Here is a 25,567-nt window from a genome sequence, read left to right as displayed (position 1 = left end):
TTGAATATTGTCATTTTTTTCAAAATGTTTTTGGTTGAATTTTTGTGTGGGGATTAAATGTAAAAAAGTCTATTGAGAAGACGTTCTTTTCATTTTTTTTTTTATTTATTTGTGTTTAGCTATATGCTTTATATCAATTGCGATCAGGGGGTATTTATCTGTGTATGTTTAGTATTCTTTTATGTTCTTATCAACCTTTGGAATATCTAATCTTGCAGTCCTCGAAGCTTGCATCGATTAAATACATACTATTTCTAGAGAAGAGGCAGGCAATCATTTATGTTCAATTCATGCAAATTTGCACTGAGATAATCTCAAGGGAGAATTAAAAAAAATCTCCATAGCAAAGCATGGCATAAACAAAAAATTGATGATGAATAAGACTCTCTCAATTTTAAAAACTCAGGTTGGTCACTGCACAGAGACTGAGGTACTCCTTGCCCTCCAGAATAGGAGTCGGCGGCTGTTTGTAGCGGGCGATAAACGACAAGGAATCGTCACCATCCGTTCACAGGTCTGATAGTTTTAATAGGGAAATCACAACTGTTTGAAACCATTTAAATGTTTTGATAGACTGTTATACACTGTATCTTTGCAAGGGGTCATTCGGAGCTTTTTGTTCTACTTTATATAAAACTCAGTGCCCGTGTGCAAAAGTAAGTATTAAGTAACGAGTTAACACTTTTTCACAATTACACATATTGAGCATTTGTATGTTTTAGTCAAAACATTTGGGTTTGTATAACATCTGAGGTATGAACTTACTTACTATATAAATTTTATATATATGTATATATATATATATATATATATATATATATATATATATACTTTTATACAAATGTGACCGGCGACAACGGTTTCAGGCAAAAGTCGGGAATTTTGAAAATTCATTTTTTCACTGAATCACATTGCCCATTTCCTAAGCTTTGCATTGATATAAAACACTTGTATTCTTTGGCACCATAAGTGGGCATAGAAAGAGAAATAAAATGCACTTTTTCAGTTGTTAGCCTAACATAATTGAGAGAAAACAGGCTTTGAAGATTCACCTCTTTCTCAAAGACAATGTCCGAGCGGCGATGCGAGGGGAGAATCACCCATCCGTACGATGGTGCCAATCGATGTTAAGCTCCGCCTCTAGCAACCACATCGCCTTCTGATTGGCTCACTGAGAGAGTCAAATTTCCCGGGCACCTTCCTCGGAGCTCAGCGTATGGAGCCGAAAAACAATGCCTTTCGCCCGGGTTTGTTTACCAGTACGTCTTTCAAGATGGCGAATACGATAATTGCACGTATGGTGTACATGTACATGTGTATGGTGCAGGCATTACGCAATGGCATCCACACGCCATTACCGTGTGCATGTGACAGGAGCGGTGGCGAATCCACACATTTACAAATCGCATTTTCATTGTGACTGATTTGTCTTTATCATCGGCGACCCTTTTGAAGGCAGAAAATTGCTAGTGCTGGCAAGGGTCACGCTTCCTGTTTGTTTTGCTTTTACAAGAGATGCATTTATTTTGTTGCTTTGTTCGGTGGTGCTAATTAAATTCAAACAAGCAAACAAACACGACTCCTTAGTTTGGTGCGATCTTGACGTGTAGTATTTGAATATAATTGGTCACATGTGACTGCTCCTTTCCTCTCATCTACCTTCCATTGAGTCAGGGTGCTGTCATATTTTTTACTACATGTACAAGTAGACAAATATGAGAATATTTAGTTTTCTTTTCACACGATTATGTCATGCTACATGATTTTTTTTCACTTCCGTTGTCGAACATTGCGGTAGAATAGCTTGGATAGAAAGCCAAACGAAGAGCACGCACTACAGAGCGAGCTTATATGAACCACTATAGCAAGAACAATGGAGCATGTAATCGTGCACGTGTGGACAAAGCATTCCCCAAACGCTGCAACTGGTGTCTCCGAAAGCCGAATTATGTAAATGTATGCGACGCACCAGCCAATCGCATGCGAGACCCTGCGCCGTAGCAACACTGGGGATATTGGCGCAGCGTTCGAAAGAAGCTCGAAACTGACGAGTGCGATCCAATATAGGGTGCCTAAAATTCCATTTTCGATAGGAAAAACTTAGACTTATGCTATGAAATTTAGTGTAGATGTAGAAAACATATCAAAGATTCGATTTCTGCAAAAAACCTAAATCGACAAAAATAATGGTCAAAGTCTTTGTACCCCGCCTAGGAGGGAATATGCTCTTCCGACTTTTTCCATGAAACCGTTGTCGCGGGTTACAAATTTGCTCTCAACCAATCAGATGCAAGGGTTTCTGTAGCTTAAAATAGTTTGTCAGAACAAATACATTTTATCTGACAAACTGCTTGATTAAAGCCATTAAAGTCCAGTTTGAGTAGTTTAATCTACATATCTCCACAGCTTAAGTTTTACTGTGATTACCTGATGTGGCAGATTTTATATAAAAGTGCAAGATTTGTGATGATCAGCAATGACTGTACATGTACAGAAAATGTGTTTGTCCTTGCAGATGGCTTCACGGCTAGGATGGAATTGGTCCCTGCTTCAGCGAGTAGTCCAGAAGTTGCCAGAAGAGTTGATTAGAAGTTTTGACTCTCAGTTTCGGATGAAAGGAGCCATTGCTTCCTTCCCTTCAAACTTCTTCTACCAGGGCAGCATGAAAACCGACTCGTGAGGGCTATAGGTGTAGCTAATCTTGTGCACAGGGCTCAACATTGCCACTGGGCCACTAAAGGTTGATGTTGGCCCGCCAAATTTCCATATAGGATATCTATCTTAACCCGTTGAGGACGAGTCCCGAGTATACTCGGGCAGGTGTCTATGGGAAATGCGTGTTGTAGCAAAATCAGCCCGTCCTCAATGGGTTAAGATGGCCTAATCGGCCATCCAAACTTGAAATTATTTCACATAACCTACTTTTAATTTGGGCCCCTGCATTTCATTTAGGGCCACCATGACTTCTTATTTGAAGATTTTAGTGGTATGCATGGGCCCCAGAGTAAATGTCGAGCACTGTTATACATAATCAGTCATCAAAGCACAACAGTTGATACTGAAAGAGTGAAGTTGCTTGTGGATAATGTGAATAGATTTAACAATCAACATATCAAAACAATCACATGTGTGTAATTGATGTATTGATGTGCTTGTTATATCAAAACTTTTGATAAAGCTTCTATATAGTACTTGTCTTGTTTCTTAATGTACGTTGTAGATATTCATTACCTGCTATATCCGTTTCTATATGGTGTAAATAATATCTTCTTTTATTAAAAGTTGTAATGCTAAAAGTAGCAGTTTTGTTTTGAAGCCTTATTGTATTGATTTGGATTCTGATGTCAAAAGACTTTAACATTTAAAACTGCTTTAAAATGTATGCATTGTCACTAGTGTTTCAGTTTTTATATGGCATTTCTTATCACAAATTTGATTTGCTCACTTAGGAACAAACTTCCACCTGCTTGGAAGGACTACAAGCTTCGGCCCTACATGGTGTTTCATGTATCTGATTGCATGGAGAGTGACAACAGTAGGTATGTACAAGAATGCAAAAAAAAAAAAAAAAAGTCTCCTTGAATCCTCAAAAGAAACTCTACATGTGAACGGTATGCTTGTTTGTTTTGCAATTTGTCCTAAACTTTAGGTATCAGGCTGTTGTGAATAAAAAGTTGGGTATTTTTCACCCAGATTTGTGAAACAAATTCACAGAACTTACATTTTATTGAATACAGGTATTTTCTCTACATTCTGTACCAGTACCTCACACCAATTTCAATTTTATTCTAATGGGACTATTTCATTTGCACCTGGGCATTCTGTTCTTATGATTCTACCTGCTCTTTTCAATCAGTGTTCTGCAGGGTGATGGTAGTGTTGATTTCATCATTGAGCTCGTGAGACACGTGCTGGAGATCGCAGAGAGCTCAGGAATAATCACTCCATATCGCCGCCAGAAAGTTGATCTGCAGGAACGTTTGGCAAAGTATGTACATGAATGATCATTCCTAGAAGTCCCAAGTCACAGATCCTTTGTCCTATGTACCATGTCCTAACTCTGTAATCCAAATCCTTAAGTCTCAAGTTGCAAGTCCCAAGTCCCTATTCTCATATTTCAAGTGTGTTCAGAGACCATTATACGTAGTCTCCAATCGGAAGTCACAGGCTCCAATTTCTTTGTCCAGATTCTGGTTTCTCAAGTCTTCCTTCACAAGTCATGAGTTCTCAATACCAGACCTGCCAAGTCTCACACCTCAGCGGTCTTTCTCACTCTACTATTTTAACACACCTGACAAACAATTTCTCATACCCCACAAAAACAACAATCAAGCATACAACCCTCCCCCACCAAAAAAAAAAAACCCCAACAACAACAAAAAAGAACAAAAACATGGATTTCTGACCACTAACAAAAGTTACAGTTTGAGACAACATTTTTTTCATGGAAAACAATCCAAAATAGTATATTAGTATGCATTGTATCACAAAATTTAGAGCTTAAAAATACTAATGCTCATTATCATGGGAAGGGTGACCCCCCACCCACACCCTGCTCAAATCTCACACCTAGTTGCCGTCTGACCTTGGCATCTCGATCTGTAGTGCTGAGTTCCCAGATCGACTCAAATGTTTTCAAGCCCTGAGTTTAAAGGCTTGATTCTCAACCCTGAGACTGCAGAAGTCTCAAGTTCCAATTCCAGAATCTTATATTATGTCCCAAATCCCTAGTCAAAAGCCTCAAGATCTGAGTCGAAAGTCCTGTGTCCCGAGTCCTGAGTCCCTTGTTTTGATTCTGAAGTACCCAAGGCAAAAGTGTTGAATCGAAAATTCTCAATCCTGAGTTCCGAGTCCTTGGGCCACTTTAAAACCTAGTTTCTCTCGGACTTTGGCATCTCTTTAGTACTAAGTTCTGACTGTTGAGGTTTTCAAGTTCTGCGCCAGTATTAAGAAGGAAAAGCCGGACGACCTCAGATACGATGTGGAGAGACTTTATTCACCGAGCCCGAGAGGACTCTAACTTGTTAACAACAGAGGGCGTTAATCATGTGTACATACAAATGTACATCGTACATGTATTCAACATAACCATAACATATGGCGTGACTGCCTTTTTCTTCTATTTTCAACACAACTGAAACTATCATAAATAAAGGGTTAACAATTATGCATCTAAACAAATCTATGAAATATGTGTCCTGTGGGTTAGTAATTAAGTAAGACCTGACCACAAATATATCTGTGCTTAGTCCACAAACAACACTACTTTAAACACAGTTGTCATACCTATATATGACTGTTATTTTATACTCATGAACTCTATGTCACTTGGTACTTATACTACATTTATAAGCATATGGTTGCTGCCTAATTACCAATTTGATATCAACTTCCTAATAAAGTTTCCAGTGATATGATATTGGAACTTCAAAGAATCTATACCATCCCATATGCATATTATGTATAATTACTGTGGCTCCTTAAGATAAATCTCCGACATCTCATGTGGCCAGAAAAGAATAGTGAACACAACTTACAAACAGTCAAAATACATATGTAGAATATGTATACAACATATCAACACCAATTAACTTTGCTGGCATAGCATTATTAGATACAAAACTAATTATCATATAACAGTTGACAAATTGTTCCTAATTACAAATCTTCCGTCATTCATTGTGACATATGACTAAAAACATAAAAACTCAACACTGCAACATGTAGGATTGTACATCATTCAACCCTTCTGTTCCCTTTCTATAAAGACGGCTACGTCACCACTCTCTGTGAACAAAATAATGTCCCTTCCAAAACTTTAAACATCGAAATAATGGCATACACACAAGTAGTGCTGACTTAAATGTAATGCGCATTTTAGATAAAATGTCCCTGTAACAAGAAATCAGAGTAACCTATCACAAAGTACAAACTTGCATCCCAACAGGGATGAGGACCACTGCTGTGACTATCTCAGTTAGACTCATTGAGTTCCATTGTATACGCTCATTAATGATTTCCTCAAACAAACAAAATTTACATTGTACAGTGAACAACTGTACAACATTCCCTAACCCTCTACCGTCATGCATGCAGACTACCATCCTCTACTGCAGAGACCATGTCATAAAAATGACGAACTTACACCAGCTTGAAACAAAATGAATACTTAGAACTACACCTTACAGAAAACAATAAATCAAACAATCACACATGATTTTAACATGTTCCCAGTACAATGTACCATAATACATGAATTGAAACATTACAATACAATAAATCAGCTTATAAGCAAACAGCAAATAGGGGTACACGAAAGGCTGTGAGTACTCAATAATTAAACTGATGAAGTGGTAGGCAACTGTCACATACAAAAACATGACATAATCAACACCGTCACTATTAAAATTAAACTAACCAATAATATTAAGGTACAGCACACAAATTTATGCAACAGTCCAATCACGCTCACTTTTGTAATGATTGGCAGAAATCACAAAATACAGGTACATGTAGTTGGTATCGGCCTCACGCACTGAAAAATCAAGGGTACATGATAAAAACCATCTGCATTGATGCACTGGGTACATACATGTATACACATCTGACAAACTAATTTCACTGGCTGTTATATCCCCATTACAAACAACCATAAAAACATTCATGTTACCAATTTGATGATTGAATATTTTGTTTTCTCAAGAATAAATATTGATATGGTCTAATGCTGAATGAGCAAAACAGTTATTAAAAAAATATTGGAACAAATGTTAAACAATGTGACATGAGGAAAAACGGTACTCTACCACATATGCCCATGGGGGGGGGGGGTACACTTTATCCTGGGGAAAGGACATGGGGCAACTGAGGGAAAATTGTACCTGTACATGGGGAAACACTGTCTGGGGGGACAAGCCCGATCCCTCTCGGCAGGGTTAAATATGGCACAATGGGGTGCAATCCGAGTCCATAGGCTAGGGGTGGGGGACTAGGTCGGTGAACTATGGCCACATGCGGGACTGAGGGTGGGGGATGAGGTGGATGGATGTTCGTCCCATGGTCAGTTGAAGGGTGGAGACTTGAGTTCGACGCAACAAGATCCAAGATGAACGTCACGAGGAGTCGAGGGGTCTTCGCTTGGAAACGAGTGGAGACCATAGACTGGAGGCTCATCATCGTAGGCCTGCAGAAGCATGTCGCATACAGGGCTGCGGTCAGGAGGAAGCGGATCGCTCACACTGACTAGGATGACCTGCTTCAGAGGAGGACCGTCATCGACGACCATGGAAAAGTCGACACTAGCCACAGCGATGGCATCAATCTCCCGGTAGATATCATCGCGAGCTGGGGGGCTCCCATCATCGTGCTGGAGGACGTCGTTGACATCGGGAATGGTGTCATCAGCATGGAGTAAACCATCAACATCTAGATGGTGTCTGTTGACATCAGGGTTGCCGATGACGTCGTGGTGGGAATTATCAGCAGGGTGTGGTTGGCTGTTACTGATTAAACCACCATCTAGTGACTGATCATTGTGAACGGGTGACCTAATCATAGCCGTCGTTATCTGAGGTGACAGAAAATTGTCCTCAGTACAACTGGAGGGCAGCAGGTCAGATTTGTCCCCTTGTTCGGGTGGATATGGTGAACTTCCACCACCTTCGTTTTGATGATACATGTGTTGCGCAAAAGCCGGCGCATGCAAGTCTGCATAAGACATACTGTTGTGCGAAATAGCACCTCGCTCTGCACAGTCACGCAAATCACATTGACTGGAAGTGTCATTCACCTGTACATCAACACAGGAATCCATGAGATCAGGACAGCCAAAATGGTCAGAGTGCTGGTCATCAACCAGAAGCTGGGAGAACTTCATCTGTACCTTAGAGCTGTGCTGGGTATACACATCCTTTTCAGAGCTAGGCTCAGTGCAAACCTCAGGCCCATCAGATCTAAGCTCAATGCAAGTCTTGTCAGAGCTAGGCTCAGTAAAAAACTCAGAGCGAGGCCGAGTGACAATCTGATCAAAGTTATGCTCAGCAGACATCTCACCTGCTCTGCTATACTCACTTGCAGAGCTAGGCTCAGTACACATACCACCTGCAGAACTATACTCAGTACACATCTCACCTGCAGAGCTATGCTCAGTACACATCTCACCTGCAGAGCTATGCTTAATACACATCTCACCTGCAGAGCTAGGCTCAGTACACATCTCACCTGCAGAGCTATGCTTAATACATGTCTCACCTGCAGAGCTAGGCTCAGTACACACCTCACCTGCAGAGCTAAGCTCAGTACACATCTCGCCTGTAGAGCTATGCTTAATACATGTCTCACCTGCAGAGCTAGGCTCAGTACACATCTCACCTGCAGAGCTATGCTTAATACATGTCTCACCTGCAGAGCTAGGCTCAGTACACACCTCACCTGCAGAGCTAGGCTCAGTACACATCTCATCTGTAGAGCTAGGCTCAGTACACTTCTCACCTGCAGAGCTAGGCTCAGTACACTTCTCACCTGCAGAGCTAGGCTCAGTACACACCTCACCTGCAGAGCTAGGCTCAGTACACATCTCACCTGCAGAGCTGGGCTCAGGACACATCTCACCTGCAGAGCTAGGCTCAGTACACCTCTCACCTGCAGAGCTAGGCTCAGTACACTTCTCACCTGTAGAGCTATGCTCAGTACACATCTCACCTGCACAGTTAGGCTCAGTACACCTCTCGCCTGTAGAGCTATGCTTAATACATGTCTCACCTACAGAGCTAGGCTCAGCACACACCTCACCTGCAGAGCTAGGCTCAGTACACATCTCACCTGTAGAGCTAGGCTCAGTACACATCTCACCTGCAGAGCTATGCTTAATACATGTCTCACCTGCAGAGCTAGGCTCAGTACACACCTCACCTGCAGAGCTAGGCTCAGTACACTTCTCACCTGAAGAGCTATGCTCAGTACACACCTCACCTGCAGAGCTAGGCTCAGTACAAATCTCACTTGTAGAGCTAGGCTCAGTACACCTCTCACCTGCAGAGCTAGGCTCAGTACACTTCTCACCTGTAGAGCTATGCTCAGTAAACATCTCACCTGCAGAGCTAGGCTCAGTACACCTCTCGCCTGTAGAGCTATGCTTAATACATGTCTCACCTGCAGAGCTAGGCTCAGTACACATCTCACCTGCACAGCTAGGCTCAGTACACCTCTCGCCTGTAGAGCTATGCTTAATACATGTCTCACCTGCAGAGCTAGGCTCAGTACACACCTCACCTGCAGAGCTAGGCTCAGTACACTTCTCACCTGAAGAGCTATGCTCAGTACACACCTCACCTGCAGAGCTAGGCTCAGTACAAATCTCACTTGTAGAGCTAGGCTCAGTACACCTCTCACCTGCAGAGCTAGGCTCAGTACACTTCTCACCTGTAGAGCTATGCTCAGTAAACATCTCACCTGCAGAGCTAGGCTCAGTACACCTCTCGCCTGTAGAGCTATGCTTAATACATGTCTCACCTGCAGAGCTAGGCTCAGTACACACCTCACCTGCAGAGCTAGGCTCAGTACACATCTCACCTGCAGAGCTAGGCTCAGTACACATCTCACCTGCAGAGCTAGGCTCATCTGTACAGAATAGTTCATGCTTGTGAAGCCTGTCTGCATGAGCAGACCTTGAACCATAATGGAATGTCGATCCATCTTCAAACAAGATCTGTTGTTTAGCCGGTCGAACAACAAGATCATATATTTCCAAAAACGGAAGTCCAGCCACGACATCAACATCCAAATCTCTGACCACTGCACCATCAATGCAAAACTGCTTGTCATTGAATGTGATGCACACATCTGTGAAGCCTATTGCACCAGGCACTCTCATGCTGTGACCATACTCATCAGCTGTAATGTCACACTCAGATAGCATATCAGCAACAGACTCACTGATTAAATTAACTTCCAAACCACTACACACACTCACATGTACATCTCGGTTTCCTTGTTGGGCAAGAAAAAAGGGTGATTGTATGTATGATCGAGGCTTACTTCTACGGAATTCTTGCTTGCGCTCGCGCTTGGGCGCTACTGGCTCATGCCACGTCGTCGGCATGTAACTGCGGCTACCGCTGGCCGAAATGCCCCCGGGCTCGGTGAAGCACCACTGCGTCGGTGCACGTAGACCCCGCATAACTTTGTATACGTGGGACTGGTCTAAACACGAAGAGCGTAACTGACGTTATCACAACACTTATCTGCTGAGCTCCCGACCTCTATTTTGAGAGCTGATTCCTCCTAGTTTGGGTAACTATGTTAAGTTCTCAGGATGGACGTCGAATCGAATCCCGACGCTGCCACCACGCCAGTATTAAGAAGGAAAAGCCGGACGACCTCAGATACGATGTGGAGAGACTTTATTCACCGAGCCCGAGAGGACTCTAACTTGTTAACAACAGAGGGCGTTAATCATGTGTACATACAAATGTACATCGTACATGTATTCAACATAACCATAACATATGGCGCTGAGCTAAGGGTCTTGATCTTCTGAATCTCAAGTCCTAAGTCCTGAATTCTTAGACCACAGTCTCAAGTTCTAATGATTCTTATGTCTCAAATTCCAATAGTCAAAAGTCTTGAGTCTTGAGTCAAAAGTCCTGAGTCACATTCCTCTTGTTGTGATTCTATGGTACTCAAGGCAAAAGTCTTGAGTCTTGAGTCAAAAGTCGTACTGAAGAGTCCCTTGTTTTGATTCTGAAGTACTCAAGTCAGAAATGTTGAATCTCAAATTCTGAATCCTGAGTTTTGAGACCTAAGCCAATATCACAGTTAGCTGCTCTCTGATCTTTTCTCTCTCCTGTTCTGAATTTCCAGTTTGACTCGAAAGGTTTTTAAGTCTCCAGCTCAATAGTTTTGATGCTCAAGTCCTATGCCCTGAAATTTGAGAGCAGAGTTTTTCATGTGACGGTGATTCTTATACCCTGTTTAGAGTCCCCCAAACACGGCACAACCTCTAGAGGTTGTGCCGTGTTCATGCCAGACGAGGGGACTCTAAATGGTCTCGGCACAAACACGGCGTGAACATAGTGTGGTTTCAGACCCTTTGCCGAGTATACTCCTTTTTACACAATGGAGAAAATGAAGAAAACTTTGATAAATGATGATATTTGTACATTAGTTGTTGTCCTTTACTTCAGATATGGTATTCCAGCTCTTGCTAATGGTCATTAATATCAAATTCAGATACCAACTTCATCAAAGTCTTGTACAAAGCTGGATGTGGTATTAGTATATGACATGCTATATCCTGGACAGTTCAAATCAACCTGTGCAAGTCACAGGTTGATTTTCCGTTTTACATCATGCCCTCTTAAATTATGAATGATGTCTTGGTAGTCATGTAGAAAGCTATGTGAATGGATGTAATGACTACAACGCAATGAACTCTTTTCATATAATAAGCAAAATTGTGTAAACTGATAATAAGCACTGCACTGTAAGGCTTTTGCAGAAATATTGCAAGGCTCAAAACCATAGACCTTTGGCAGTTCTAGAGTAGTGCAGAGACTCCAACTCTCCCGCTTTCGACAGGAGATCTCCCACCGAAAGCCAATTTCTCCCGCCCTGGCTCTGTGTCTCTTGCTTGAAATGATATCTAGAATAGCATCATCGTATGTCAAAAAATAAGCATGAGATAGCACGAGAGAGCATCTGGTACCCTAAAGCTTCCAGGGCCCTTAAGTGGGACACACCTGAATGAACAAAGAAGGTTGCAAGAGGCCAAACCATTCGACTGATCATCTGTCCTCACCCAAGAAGCTGATATTTTATTTTTGCTGTCGGAGTATTTTGAGCTTGTTTAGCACAAATGTTCTATTTTATGCTTTGCTTATGATATGCAACATACAAGTAAATGACAAAATATTAAATGAAACTATGATAGATTGATTAAATTAGGCCTGAACAGAAGCAATTAAGGTAGGTTCTCAAATGGCTGTACCTGTTTTGAAGCAGTTTAGTTACTAGTAGAATATACTGGTGACCTATTTGTGGCTAAAATGGTTCTCAGAATTGTTATATGTTTAACATTGCAGGTTGGGTTTTAACAGAATTTTAAACTTCCCCCTATAGATGTTTGATTGATATCTGTTTGCATTCCACACGTTTATCAAATTTCTGGCTAGCATAGATAGCTGAGATATGAATAGCCATCTTGGATTCACCTTTTTCTAGGATACAGCTTCCAAAGAAAACTGCAGTGGGCATACTGGATGACTTCATTGGATCAGAGAAAGATGTCATTATTCTCTCCTGCATAAGTTCTGCAAATCCTTCCAGCACAGTTGGGTAAGATTTATTGCATTTACAACACTTCTTTCAATACTGTACCTGATATGATACTGAAACTTGACCAAACAACAAATCAAAAAGATTGACTGAAAGCATATAAAACGTATGCTTCTCTCTTTCTGCTTTGTCAGGTATATGACAGATCCCCGGCTCCTAAATATTGCCTTGACCCGGGCCAAGCTCAGCCTTCTAGTTGTTGGAAACACAGACATTCTCCGAAAGGTACTCTTTTCTTCTCCAAGTGTGGGGTGCTTGTGAATTCAGTTTTGTTTGTTGATGTCATTTGTTGTTTTCCTTGGAATAGACCTGTTAAGCAGTTTGCCTGTTCCAAATATTAAAAATGCATTTCAGTACCTTGGATTTAGTTTATCAACTTACAGTGTTTGCCATGTCAGGTCACCCCCTATGATCAGCTCTGTGCTTGTCATGAAAAACCCATACTAAATTGTGTTGGAAAAATACAGATCCTATTGGTATCAGTGAAAGTGTAACAGCAAATTTTGGGAAACAAAATTGTTCAAATGGTGCAGACACATAAATGGGAGTTCAGAGTCTGGACTTCTAAATTAACCATGTATTTTCAATATCATTTTTTCTTTCAATAGATCCAAATGCAGTGTGACCAAGTCATATTGTATTTTGAGATATGCAAAGGAAAGAATGTTTGTTGTTCAGGATGTTACCAAAACTGGACAGTTTGGACACATAACTGGATAGCATGGCTCTAATTGTTGACATCTTGATTTCCTCCTGCTGTTTCAAAAATCCACGCCTAGATTTTCATCAGACTTGTAGTGATAGTACATCATAGTAAGGCATTGTACATGATTACTTGTAAAGGGATAGGACAAATAGAAATTAGTAAAAGAAGTTCTAGGAATGGCAACATTAGAGCTTCCTAAGCCCCCTAATGTCAGGACCCAAATTAGCACTTTTCACTGTACTATTTGAATTAGAGCATGTAAGCACTTCTTTTTTTTTTGGTGGTGGTGGTGGTTTGGTTTTCATTGCTCAGGAGGGCAGGAATTAGGGTTAGTCAAAAGGAACGTGTGGTTATCATAGGAGTCTTACCCCGATAGGTATTAAAGAATAGTACTTGTTCATAGGGGTCATAATGAGGTAATTACAACCAACTGGTTTACACATGACCATGGAAGGGCACTACAGGAAAGTTGTCTTTAGTTTGAAGTCATATTCAAGCTCAAGTGTTTTTCTTTCTTCCCTGTGTGGTCATAGATGAACAGCTGCTGGAGGTCCCTGGTGGAGGATGCAGAGAAACGACAGCTTGTATTTCTCACATCTCGTGCCTCATACAGCCACGTCGCTCGGCAGTGCAAGGTCAAGCCGTTCCATGTAGAGTCCCCAAAGCCTTCACTTGTAAAGCCTCCCCTTATGTATAGTGAGCAGCCAGCAGCCAATCAGACGGTTGTAAGATCACCAGCACTGCCCTCTGCTGGTGCTCCTGCCACTATCCGTGAGTCATCCTTGATCAGAGAGCCTTCACATGCAAAGGAGCCACTGCCTAATTTAAGGCAGGGTTCTGGTGGACATGAGAACACAGCAGCACCTACCAGTAGGTCCCTCCGTCAGGCTGAAAAATCTTGTGAAAACCCTGTTGACTCAGCATCTGGCGCATCACATGTCAAGGGAGGGTCAATCCATACCATGGAAGAGTCTAGTGAGCGTGCTGAGAGACCAGTTGTGCCTCCATGTACAAGACAGTCATCTCTGGTTGATCCAAGAACAGTCTCAGCAGCCAGTCACCCCACTCTGAGCAATAGGAAGAGGCACATGTCTGCAGATGAAGTCAAAGGGACAAGTAAGAAACGTGTGCGCTTTAGTGATGAACCAGACGTAACAGCCTGTGCCACAAAGGCGAGCCGTGTCCAATCGGCAAGTACCTCGGGAAAGAATGAAACAAGTGGAATGAGTAGCTCTGGCATGTCAGGAGACATGCATGGACATTACCAATTCTCTGCTACAGCTGAGAGAGGGAGGTTGAACAGCCGCTCGACCCATGAGGGGACAGGCCAAAGGCATACAGAAAGGCAAGACTTTGGCAAGCGTGATGGTCCAAACAGAGAATATTCCAAAAATGAAAGCAGACATCACTTTGGAAGAGAACATGGAAACACAGCACCGCCAGCATCACGAGAACTGGATTCAGGGGAGAGGCATCTTGGAGGAGCCAGCTGTGGAACTTCTAGGTCTGGCCAGGATGCTGCCGCTCTGAGCAGCTACGGACGGAGACATTCATACGGAGCAGGATCTTCTCCCATCTACCCCAAGACATCCAGTGAGCAAGTGAAAACCTCCTTTCAGAGCTTTGAATCCAATGGAAGCATGATTGACAAGCACCGCAGGCGGCAGTCAACTGGCAGCAGTCACTTTGAGAGAACTAACAGAGGGAGACAAGGTTTCCAAAACAGAGAATATGCCGGACAAGAGGACAGAGTGCACTGTGGAAGGGAGCATGAGGTACCAGCCCCAAACGCGCCAAGAAATCAGGCACCAAGAGAAGGGAGTTTTGAAGCACCTTGTACTCCCAATGCGAGAACTTGGCAAAGAGGTGGGAGGGGACGAGATACGAGACAACAGTACCGTGGAAGGGAGCATGCGACCCTGGCGGCGAATTCATCAAGACATCAGGGCTCAGGGGAGAGGAATCTTGGAAGAACTAGAGGACACCCAGAAACTGTCCAATTTCCAAGCTACCAGGAATGGCGAAGGAAAAGTCTGAATCAGCAGGCATCCAAGCCTGGTGAAATGAATCCATCTCTTGCTCACAGCCACAGTGTGCAGAAGCAGTTTGGGAGCAAGTCAACTGAGTTAATTCAGCCGCAGCATTCACTGCGCAGACGTCACCGATCCAATGAAATGAAAGACAAACAGATGGACTTTCAAAACTAAGAATGACAAAAACAAAACAAAAACTAAATGAAAGGTCATCAGATACTTGTTATTGGTTTATTTTAATGCCTCCGCCACGAAGTGGTGCCGCGGGCATTATGTTTTCGGGTTGTCCGTCCGTACGTACGTCCGTCCGCATTTTTTAACGCAATAACTTGAGTAAAATTGGCTGGAATTTTACTAAACTTGGTCCAAGTATAAAGTATGATGGGGCAATTACTTGATTAGATTTTGGGTGAAATCGGCCAAAGGTCAAGGTCAAATCATGAAATTGTATCCGTTTACGCGATAACTCAAAACTGGATGGAGCAAATTTCACCAAACTTTGTCCGAGGATGATGTATATATGATGGAACAATTACTTGATTAGTTTTTTAGTGAAATCGGACAGAGATCAAAGGTCAAAGATCAAGGTCAAATCCTAAAATTTATCTGTTTACGTGATAACTCAAAACTGGATGAAGCAGCTTTCACCAAACATGGTGCAAGGATGATGTATGATGGGGCAATTAGTTGAGTAGATTTTAGTGACATTGGCAAGAGGTCAAAGGTCAAAAGGTCAAGGTCAAATGCTAAAAATGTTGCTATTTCCCCCATATCTATGCAATGCCCAAAGGTATTTTCTTGAAACTTAGTGTGGACATGTACTACTATGTAAGATATGTAAAGAGATGTACTATGTAAACATAAGGTCAAAGGTCAAAAGGTCAAAGGTTAGGTGAAAATGTTGCAATATCACTTTTCTCGCAAATGGTTCAATATATCTTCATTGAACTTGGTACATACGCATGTACTGACTGGCAGGGATTATCTAGGGAATTTAGGGGTCATGGGTCCATAGTCAGGGGTCAAAGGTCAAGGTCAACTCCTCAAAATTTTACTATTTCCTTCATATACTAGGATATGCAGTGCTTGCATTATTAGTTTTAAAACTTAATATATACATGTATTACCTAATGGAGATTCTCTGGGAAATTTCCAGCCAGAAGGTCAAAGGCCAGGTTTAAATGCAAAATATATATATATATATATATATATATATATATATATATATATATATATATATTGTACTGTAATTACACTCTTTCTTCATACCTTGAAAATACTCAATGCATAAACTTATAAAAGGGTCGGTCAGAAGTCAAGTAAAAATCCTCAATTCCCCAAATATGTGTACAGCCTGCACTCTTAGACAATTATAGCAAACCCCGCCAGTTCAAGGAAAGTGAACATTCAAGATATTTCTGACAAACCTGTCATTTCAATATTTTGCCAGTTATGTGAAACTGTCATCACACATTGTCAAGACATTGGACTATACACCTGTCGGGAGAATCATGCATTACTATCAGAATGGCGGAGGCATGAGTCGCCATAGCGACATTTCTAGTTTCTTCTTTTTTTGGCCTTAAGGAGAATGAAACTATAATAAATTACAGTGCATTCCATGAACAGATACATTTATATATTGAAATTCTCTTTGCAAAAAAGTAGCGATTTACTTCCCAGGATTACTATCTATAATTACCTTCTGATACTCACTTTTGTTTGGTTATAAAAGAATAAAAAAAAAACTGCTGGTCCTAAGGACTTCATTAGTGTAAAAGTGGATATTTTTGCGTGACTAATTTTTCGCGGTGAGAAGAGTTTCGTGTGTTTTTAATTCCGCGGAATCAAGACACCTAGTACAGGAACATACGGAAAGCAAGAATATTCCCGTGCTTTTATTTTCGTGCTATTTTCTGGTTGCGCAAAATGTGCCAAAATTTCAGCACCGCGAAAATTTCCACTTTTACAGTATAAGGGAGTCGCCTTTATGTGGATTGAGGGAACGCTTTTTGTAACTTGGAAGGTTGGAGCTCGAGGGAATTTGGAGCATGGCGGCACATAGTAGGCGTGTGATAAGATGATGAAATGCTGTTATACGCTCAATATGCACACAAAGTACAGTACACTCATAAGGCAATGTGTATGAGGTGCAGAGAAGCATAACTGTGACCTTGAAACTCTTGGTATCCAGATGCTGTGTAGTGAAGTAAGAGACTATGTTAATACCACTTGGAAATAAGTCTCTGATTACATGTATGACATTGCCATAATTGTTGCCAATTTTGCATGACTTTTATAGAGTACAGCAATGGATCTGAAGATCCATTGTGAATGTAAACATAATGTTGACTATATTTTGCGTGTTTATTTACTAAATGAAATGAAATTTCACTGCCATGATAAAGCATGTAAAACAAAAGTCAATCCAGTCCAGAAATTTTTGCATAAGTGTAAATTAAAGCTGTATCGTGTGAAAGTGTTGAAAACTGTATCATACTGGAAAGCCTATTTTATCACTTTTCCATTTATTTCCCCCAAATAAAACTGATATGGAATAATCTTCAAGCATAATTCTCTTTTGATAGATATATCAAATTTGTACCCAGGCATGCCCAGTCGAGTAATTTTCTTTTCTATTTCACCATTTTTTGCCTAATTTCTATTCCGCATCCCCATGTCTTTTACCATTATATATCACCCATCTTTTAGAAGTAGGGATGGCGAAAAGTAATTATCATCACATAGACACATCTTCCGTAGACAATGGCTTGTGATTATGCAGTAAGACACGAGTCAATTGTCTTCCTATCTGTGCGACAGATCCAGTTTGGTACATGCTCCAGATATTTTCGACTGGCGGCATCGAACATCTAGCAAAGGAAATGAGACGGTTGTGACTCCATTCTCTTAAACCTCCTTAAGTACAGCAAGAACAGCCATTCAGAATTGATTAATGCAGGTTGCACCATAAAATTTTGATTAGAGGTCTTGGGTGTATATATTCAAATGTGTTTGATATGAAATGTTCTCAGCATTGATAAGTAACACTATAATTTCAAGATGGTTTCTGTAAGGAGAATAACTCGGACATTTTACCAGAAGATATTAATCACAGTAAAGTATTACATAACTTACGTGTAGATTAGGTATTGATGTCAATTCCACCAGTGGCCCACAACCTGACATTTGAACATTTTGCACCCTCTGAATGTGAGGATATTACTGAAATTGTATGTGCATGGAGTGCACATCCAAGCGCATAGTGTGGAATGTTTTGCCACTTCTTTCTTCCTGTGCTGCTCAGGTTCGATGTTCTGTCTCATGTTTGCACACAAATTTTTCTCAGTTGTGTGGTGTTTCTCAAATTTTGCACATGGTTAACATGTTTGACTACATTTTATTTTTCAGCATGTTGCAGCAACATGCCCCTCATGGACCAACCTGATACCACACAGGTCTCATATCTGTTTCAAAACAGTTTTTTCTGTATTTGATGTAAGTTTAGCTTTTTATACATGTCAGACAAATTGCTGTTCTATGGGATTTGTATGTATGGCGCAAAATTGTGACTTTGCCAAACTAAGAGTTAAAGGAAAAAAATGTACATCCTTCACATTAAATAGTGGTACATGTAGAACAATATCAACAGGTTATGATTGATAATGTCTGTTGTAATGTAAATTTGTATATATTTTTGTTTATTTATACACGTATGCAACAATAAAAGAAAAGCATCACTGCATTAACTTTTGCAAAATTAAAAAAAAAAAGGCATTCTCATTTTTTATTGATCATATGTTTACCTTTCACAAAAATGAAATGCACAATCCACACAGACTAGGCACAAGCAATGACATGAACATATATGACGTTAATTTCTACATACATGACATACCTTTCCACTGTTCAGTTGCCTGCACATCATTCAATATAGCTATATCTCATATACATCTGAACATGAGTAATGCCACTTCTACAATGAAAAGCAGTATAAATGAAAAAAAAAAATTGTCTTTGCCGCCACTTTATACTTACATGGGATACAGATATTACATTGATTCACTTTAAAATCACCTAGTACATGAACATGAAAAAAGAAAAACAATTATACATTGTACATAAGATTCCATTGATACAATACTAGTTATGTGTACGAGTGTAGTTTGTGTGAGTTGGGCGTGTTGTAGGTGGACATTTCAGAAACGACGTCGTGAATGACCATACGCCAGGATCCAGTATGTGAGCACTGGTCTCAAGAATATACACGTAATGTGTATATGTGCTTTCTCATATATTTGTAATGTGTCTCATACCAGTAGTGTTGATATATCTAAGATGGCCCCATCTCTCCTCTATACATGTATTATCTTTAACAGAAATACACTTTCTTCACAGCAGTTACAATCTATGTGATGTACATGTATTTCATCTACATAGTGTCTACAGGGCTTAAGCACACTCTTCAACATGCCCCAACATAACATTCAACCTAATAACACCAGTAAAAATCTCCCCTCTCCTTTATTCAGTACATGAAAGCTCACAGACTCCCTTTTTACCATAAATTGAACAACAATACCGTAATAGGCTCATATGTTTAATTTATGCGTAACTCAAAATCTGACATTGAGGTCAATACATTTTCCTGTGCTCAGATGGAAGAGACTCTCTGAAAGGCTTGCCAATCATGAGGCTGAATTGGATAAACCCATTACAGCGCACTCCCATTATAAAGAACATACCTGTTTATGATGAAATTTCTGTTAAAACAAAGTAAAAATTCAGGTCCTGAAATCATTATCTGTATGTACTTTATATGTTTGGTTTTAATGAAATTTCTGTGTAACGATAGACAACTGCCAGTCCAGCGGACTTTGTTATAACGGGAATCACCTGTATCAGGACATAGGCCTACTGTGTCCAGTATAACATCTGTGGGAAATTACACCACCAGTGAGGCAATAGGTTAGCCTTCAGCACACAAGGGAGTGCCTTGGTGCCTTTTGTGTTCCACTTTGTTTGTTTGTCCATGGAATCATTGCAATATTTAAGTGGGTTCAGCAATGTGTAGGCTGCAAGGTTTGAAAAAAAAAAACCTCTTAGTACATGTATTGAGACAAGAAGGAATACTGTTGCTTATTACCCTTATCCCTCAAAAATCTAATACATTATTATAGTCAAATAATGAACAGACCAAAGGAGACAAAATAAAAAAAAAAAGGAAAAGACTTGGGGACTTATGTTTGGTAAATACAATTTTGTAGCGTTAGGTTTCTAGACCCACATTACAGTGAGAGTTTACAGATTTGAGGAGGCATAAAGTCTGCAAACAACCAAAGCGTGTATAAATGTAAACAACTCCTAAATAACATCTCAACTCCTGATACAGTTTTGGTGTGTTTGTTGAGTACATGTTCAGCTGATCAAGCATGTAGACCAAGTACTGAAATTATTGTGTAGTAGTGCCTAGACATGGTTGGGGGAGTGACCAGATATAGAAAAAAAAAATACTCAAAACTCCACCTCTTTCTGAACAGGAAAAAAGGACATTGTTCAACAAGTGTGCAGTGAGATACGACATGAACTACCTGAAAATTATTTCATCTCTTGAATCACTGAAACACATTTCATTTCTTTCTTAAGGTCGAATCTACTGGCACATCATAATCAATTCACATATTTTCAGCATAAATTACAATGTACCTTCAGCAGCTTTTTATTATTTTGCTTTTGCTGGACAACATTTGTTCTCGCTGGACAACATCATTTATGCAGTATTAATTATGCCACAGTTGGTCACTGCAGAACATTTGGCACATGATAGTGTATGGTCACTGTGTATGGTATCAGTACTTTAGAGTATATTACCGGGTAAAGACAAGAAAATCACCCCTTCATTAGGTCAACATAATTAACAAACACACACACACACACAAAATAGAATGCTTTAATTTGTCTCCCATCATCTGTCAAAAGTGAGAAAACCATCTGTGTTGAAGCCACCATGATTATTAAGTCTAGAAAGTGGGATAACGAAATCTAAATGGATTTTGCTCTAAAAAATTGGATTTTCCAAACAAAAGATACAATGCCAGATTACTGTTCTTAATTAACTCTTCCAAAAGTTCATTTATCTTTTGTTCAATTATTTTTATTTATATTTTCAGTAATATATTTATTCATTTATTTATGCAGTTACTTATTTTACCTATCCATCTATCTACATGTATGTTTTTATTCATGTACTGTACGAGCTGAAATTTTCGCGTACAGATATTTTCGCAAATTGCTACTTGGAGGACATTTTCGCGTCTTGTTAATTTCGCGGTTGCGAGGGTCTAACTGAACTTAGTTATTCACGCGTTGTTATTTTCGCGTGTTGTTATTTTCGCGGTTCAAAGGCGATTCGCGAAATTCGCCAAAATAACACCACCGCGACAATTTCAGCTCGTACAGTACTGCATATCTTTCTATTTATTTATTCAGTCATGTACTATGTGTATATATGTACTATTTATCTATTTTTTGAGGGGAAGACTTCCATTTTAAGAAAAAAAAAAACACAAACATCCACAGGAAGTGTATATATGTGTTTCTATTCCTATCTTTCACAAACATTTGAACAATCTCACAAAATGACAAACCACAAGTGCTTGACATCACACCACAAATTTTCAGTTTTAACTGAAATAATTTTACAAATAACGGCATTGTGAAACTCTACCACAGTGTAGCGCATGTACCAGCTGATACAATTAAGTGAACATTATTTTGTCATTATGGATAAAAAGATATTTTCCAAAACATATAAGAAAAAAACTTTTGAAAATGTAATACCACAGTGACCTACACATAATCTGTAATGGCAATGAAAGATCATGGGTGTCTCTTCTGCATGTCAGTGATTCAAAGATTCAAGCAAAAAAAAAAAAAAAAAATCACTCACATTCCTGTTTACATTTTTACAATGTCTATTAAATGGTGAACACCATGTTCCTAACTACAACACATAACACTAATGTGTTGCACAGCTCCACTGCATACTGTAAAGCTGTTATTTTTGTGTACAGATATTTTCACGAATGAGTAGGTCACAGACATTTTTGCAATACCTCCAGATGTTACTGCGATTTGACACCAAGGCTACAGTGTATCATAAGTGTACTATTTATGCCTGTTTGTTCACTCCGCAAATTTAAAACGATCATCCTCAGGTGGTGATAGTTTTGTGTGATGTTAAATTCGCGACCTTCAAGTGATTGGTGAAATTTGCAAAAATAAACAGCTCTTATAGTGCATGTATTCTATTGGTACTGGATGAGAGTATATCCAACTTTTTCCCACATGTTGTAATACAAAACAAAATCAAACGGTAAGCACTCTAAACTGCAAGATGGCCATCACACAGTGAGCCTTATCTGTACTTGCTACAATCAAATCTGTGTCGGGATCTCTGGGTCTTTTAGCCTGTGCTCCCAAATAGTTAACCCATTGAGGATGAGCTGATATTGCTACAACACCCATTTTCCAGAGACACCTGCACAAATATACTTTGGACTAGACTTTAACAGGTTAGCAATGATTACACCACACATGAAAGCATTTTAAATTCCTGCTATAGTTTCCTGCTAGAGTTTCTGCTTGACAACCCCAATCTCCGCTTAAATCTACCAGTAAGGCAATTTGAACAGACTGCACTAAAGTTTAAGGCTCCGAGTTTTTCCTCTAACTGGTGAAAGGAATGCTGCATATTATTTTTAGATTTTCAACCCATTTACTCTATCCACTGTTGGTGACATAAAATTTATGTCTGCAGCACAAAGCAGATGTCATAAAAGTCAGAAAAATCTAGGCTGTGAAATATTGTATTCTTCAATCTCTATTTCCACTTTAACTACCATTACATTCACATGGACTTCTGTCACTATAAACAATATTAAGCATTTCATATTTTCAATGAAATCACACATATTTAAATACCTATTAAATATACATGCCAGTATAGCAGGAATTGATAAACAACTCATTGATTGCAAATGCCTTTATTCTTCAATATATTCTCCAGATAAACATTTCTCATAAAATAAATTTATTGTTATGGTATATCATCGGTCATTACTTTTTATCTCTGCATCAGCAGCTACAAGACACAGAACAATTAAAGAAGGTTTGTACTGAAATGTTTACAAAGACATATAAAACTAAAAATTCAAATGAATGGAAAGATATAAATTCAACATATTACAGAGCTCTGACAATCTGTGTTACTGTATTAGAAAGTTTTGGGGAAACATTTAACCACTAAACCATCCATCAATTCACCTGTCAAAGTCCATTGGGCAAGTAACCATTACGCTCAACAAAACTCATTCTTTGATAACGTATCCATATGTGCACAGTGTGATAACATTATCCCAAAATGGTTGTGAATTGACTTGCTTTTTATACTTAAAATGATTCAATAATGTTCCTTGTGATTAGTGCAATGTAGATTGACAGGGGAAAAAAATCCCACAAAACATGTAGAGGAGAAAATCTAAATAGGGTGGGAACTTGCCTACCATTTGGAATTGTGCTTGAATATCGGAGTTATAACTGGAATATGATGCGCAAAACAGTTAACAGTAACACTTGTACATTGTATCTCCAACTGTGGCTCAGTTCTTGTTATGCTCTCAAAAGTTTGGAGCGGTATCGTGGAAAACTTTTTTTCATATCAGATATTGGTATTAATGAGATAAGATATTACTGCTGCATGTACAGAGCAGAAATGACTTTCTGAAATATCTTATTTTTGGCAAAGACATGCCCTTCACCTTATGTACCAGTACATGCTGATTATACCAAAAAAGAACGTGAAAAGTAACGAGACTGTTGGACTCCCTTTTCAAGATATTGCATCTCTGTTCAAGGAAAAACAAAGATGTGCGTAAAAAGCGGAAAATCGTTCTACAGATGTGCACGGAAACTGCAAGCAAAACACAGTCAGAGATTACATATTTATCATGGTAGGAAATTTTTGATGCATTTTTATGCCACATCACATTACCGGTATCTGATTGAAAAAGTAAACTAGAAATGTCGCTACGGCGACTGATGCCTCCGCCATAATGCATGATTCTCCCAATAGGTGTATAGTACAATGTCTTGACAATGTGTGATGACAGTTTCACATAACTGGCATAATATCGAAATAACAGGTTTGTCAGAAATATCTTGAATGTTCACTTTCCACGAACTGGGTTTGCTATAATTTTCTATTAAAGAGTGCAGGTACACATATTTGGGGAATTGAAAATTTTTACTTGACTTCTGACCGACCTTATTATAAGTTTATGCATTGAGTATAATTTTCAAGGTATGAAGAAAGAGTGTAATTACAGTACAAAATATTTTTTTTTCATTTAAACCTGACCTTTGACCCTTAACCTTTGACCTTTGACCTTCTGGCTGGAAATTTCCAAGAGAATCTCCATCAAGTAATACATGTACATATATTAAACACTTTTAAAACTAATAATGCAATCATTGCATATACTAGTATACATGTATGAGGGAAATACAGTAGTAACATTTTGAGGAGTTGACCTTGACCTTTGAACCCCTGACTATTGACCCATGACCCCTAAATTCCCTAGATAATCCCTGCCAGTCAGTACCTGCATATGTACCATGTTCCATGAAGATACATTGAACCATTTGCGAGAAAAGTGATATTGCAACATTTTCACCTAACCTTTGACCTTTTGACCTTTGACCTTATGACAGGAAACTCTCTCTGGAGAATCCTTACGCAGTAGTACATGTCTACACTAAGTTTCAAGAAAATAACTGCGGGCATTGCATAGATATGGGGGAAATAGCAACATTTTTAGCATTTGACCTTGACCTTTTGACCTTTGACCTCTTGTCAATGTCACTAGAATCTACTCAACTAATTTTCCCATCATACATCATCCTTGGACCAAGTTTGGTGAAAGCTGCTTCATCCAGTTTTGAGTTATCACATAAACAGATAAATTTTAGGATTTGACCTTGATCTTTGACCTTTGACCTCTGTCCGATTTCACTGAAAAACTAATCAAGTAATTGTCCCATCATACATCATCCTCCAACAAAGTTTGGTGAAATTTGCTCCATACAGTCTTGAGTTATCGCGTAAACGGATACAATTTCATGATTTGACCTTGACCTTTGACCTTTGACCTTTAGCCGATTTCACCCAAAATCTTATCAAATCGTTGCCCCATCATACTTCATACTTGGACCAAGTTTGGTAAAATTCCAGTAAATATTACTCAAGTTATCGCGTAAACGAAAGCGGACGGACGTACGGACGTACGGACGTACAGACGTACGGACGTACGGACGTACGTACGGACGTACGTACGGACGGACGGACAACCGGAAAACATAATGCCTCCGGCACCACTTCGTGGCGGAGGCATAAAAATAAACATGGCATATCAGCAACTACATACATTTTTTTTTC

General features: G+C 39.6%; 1 protein-coding gene across 1 annotated transcript in view; it reads left to right on the top strand.

Annotated features, from left to right (window-relative positions):
- The window catches only part of LOC140228472 (uncharacterized), a 56,554-nt gene extending 41,280 nt beyond the window's left edge, over positions 1 to 15,274 (top strand). Inside the window, exons 18-21 of the mRNA XM_072308687.1 lie at positions 407 to 514; positions 2,516 to 2,676; positions 3,450 to 3,543; positions 13,573 to 15,274. Of these exons, the coding sequence (XP_072164788.1) occupies positions 407 to 514; positions 2,516 to 2,676; positions 3,450 to 3,543; positions 13,573 to 15,246 (2,037 nt within the window). The 3' untranslated portion in view covers positions 15,247 to 15,274. The remainder of the gene's footprint in view (positions 1 to 406; positions 515 to 2,515; positions 2,677 to 3,449; positions 3,544 to 13,572) is intronic.
- Positions 15,275 to 25,567: the final 10,293 nt, after the last annotated feature.

This window comes from Diadema setosum, chromosome 5 (assembly GCF_964275005.1).
Source record: "Diadema setosum chromosome 5, eeDiaSeto1, whole genome shotgun sequence".
In the NCBI taxonomy this organism is placed as follows: Eukaryota; Metazoa; Echinodermata; class Echinoidea; order Diadematoida; family Diadematidae; genus Diadema; species Diadema setosum.
The sequence above is the reverse complement of the archived record's forward strand: the minus strand, read 5'-3'. Positions and strand labels throughout refer to the sequence as shown.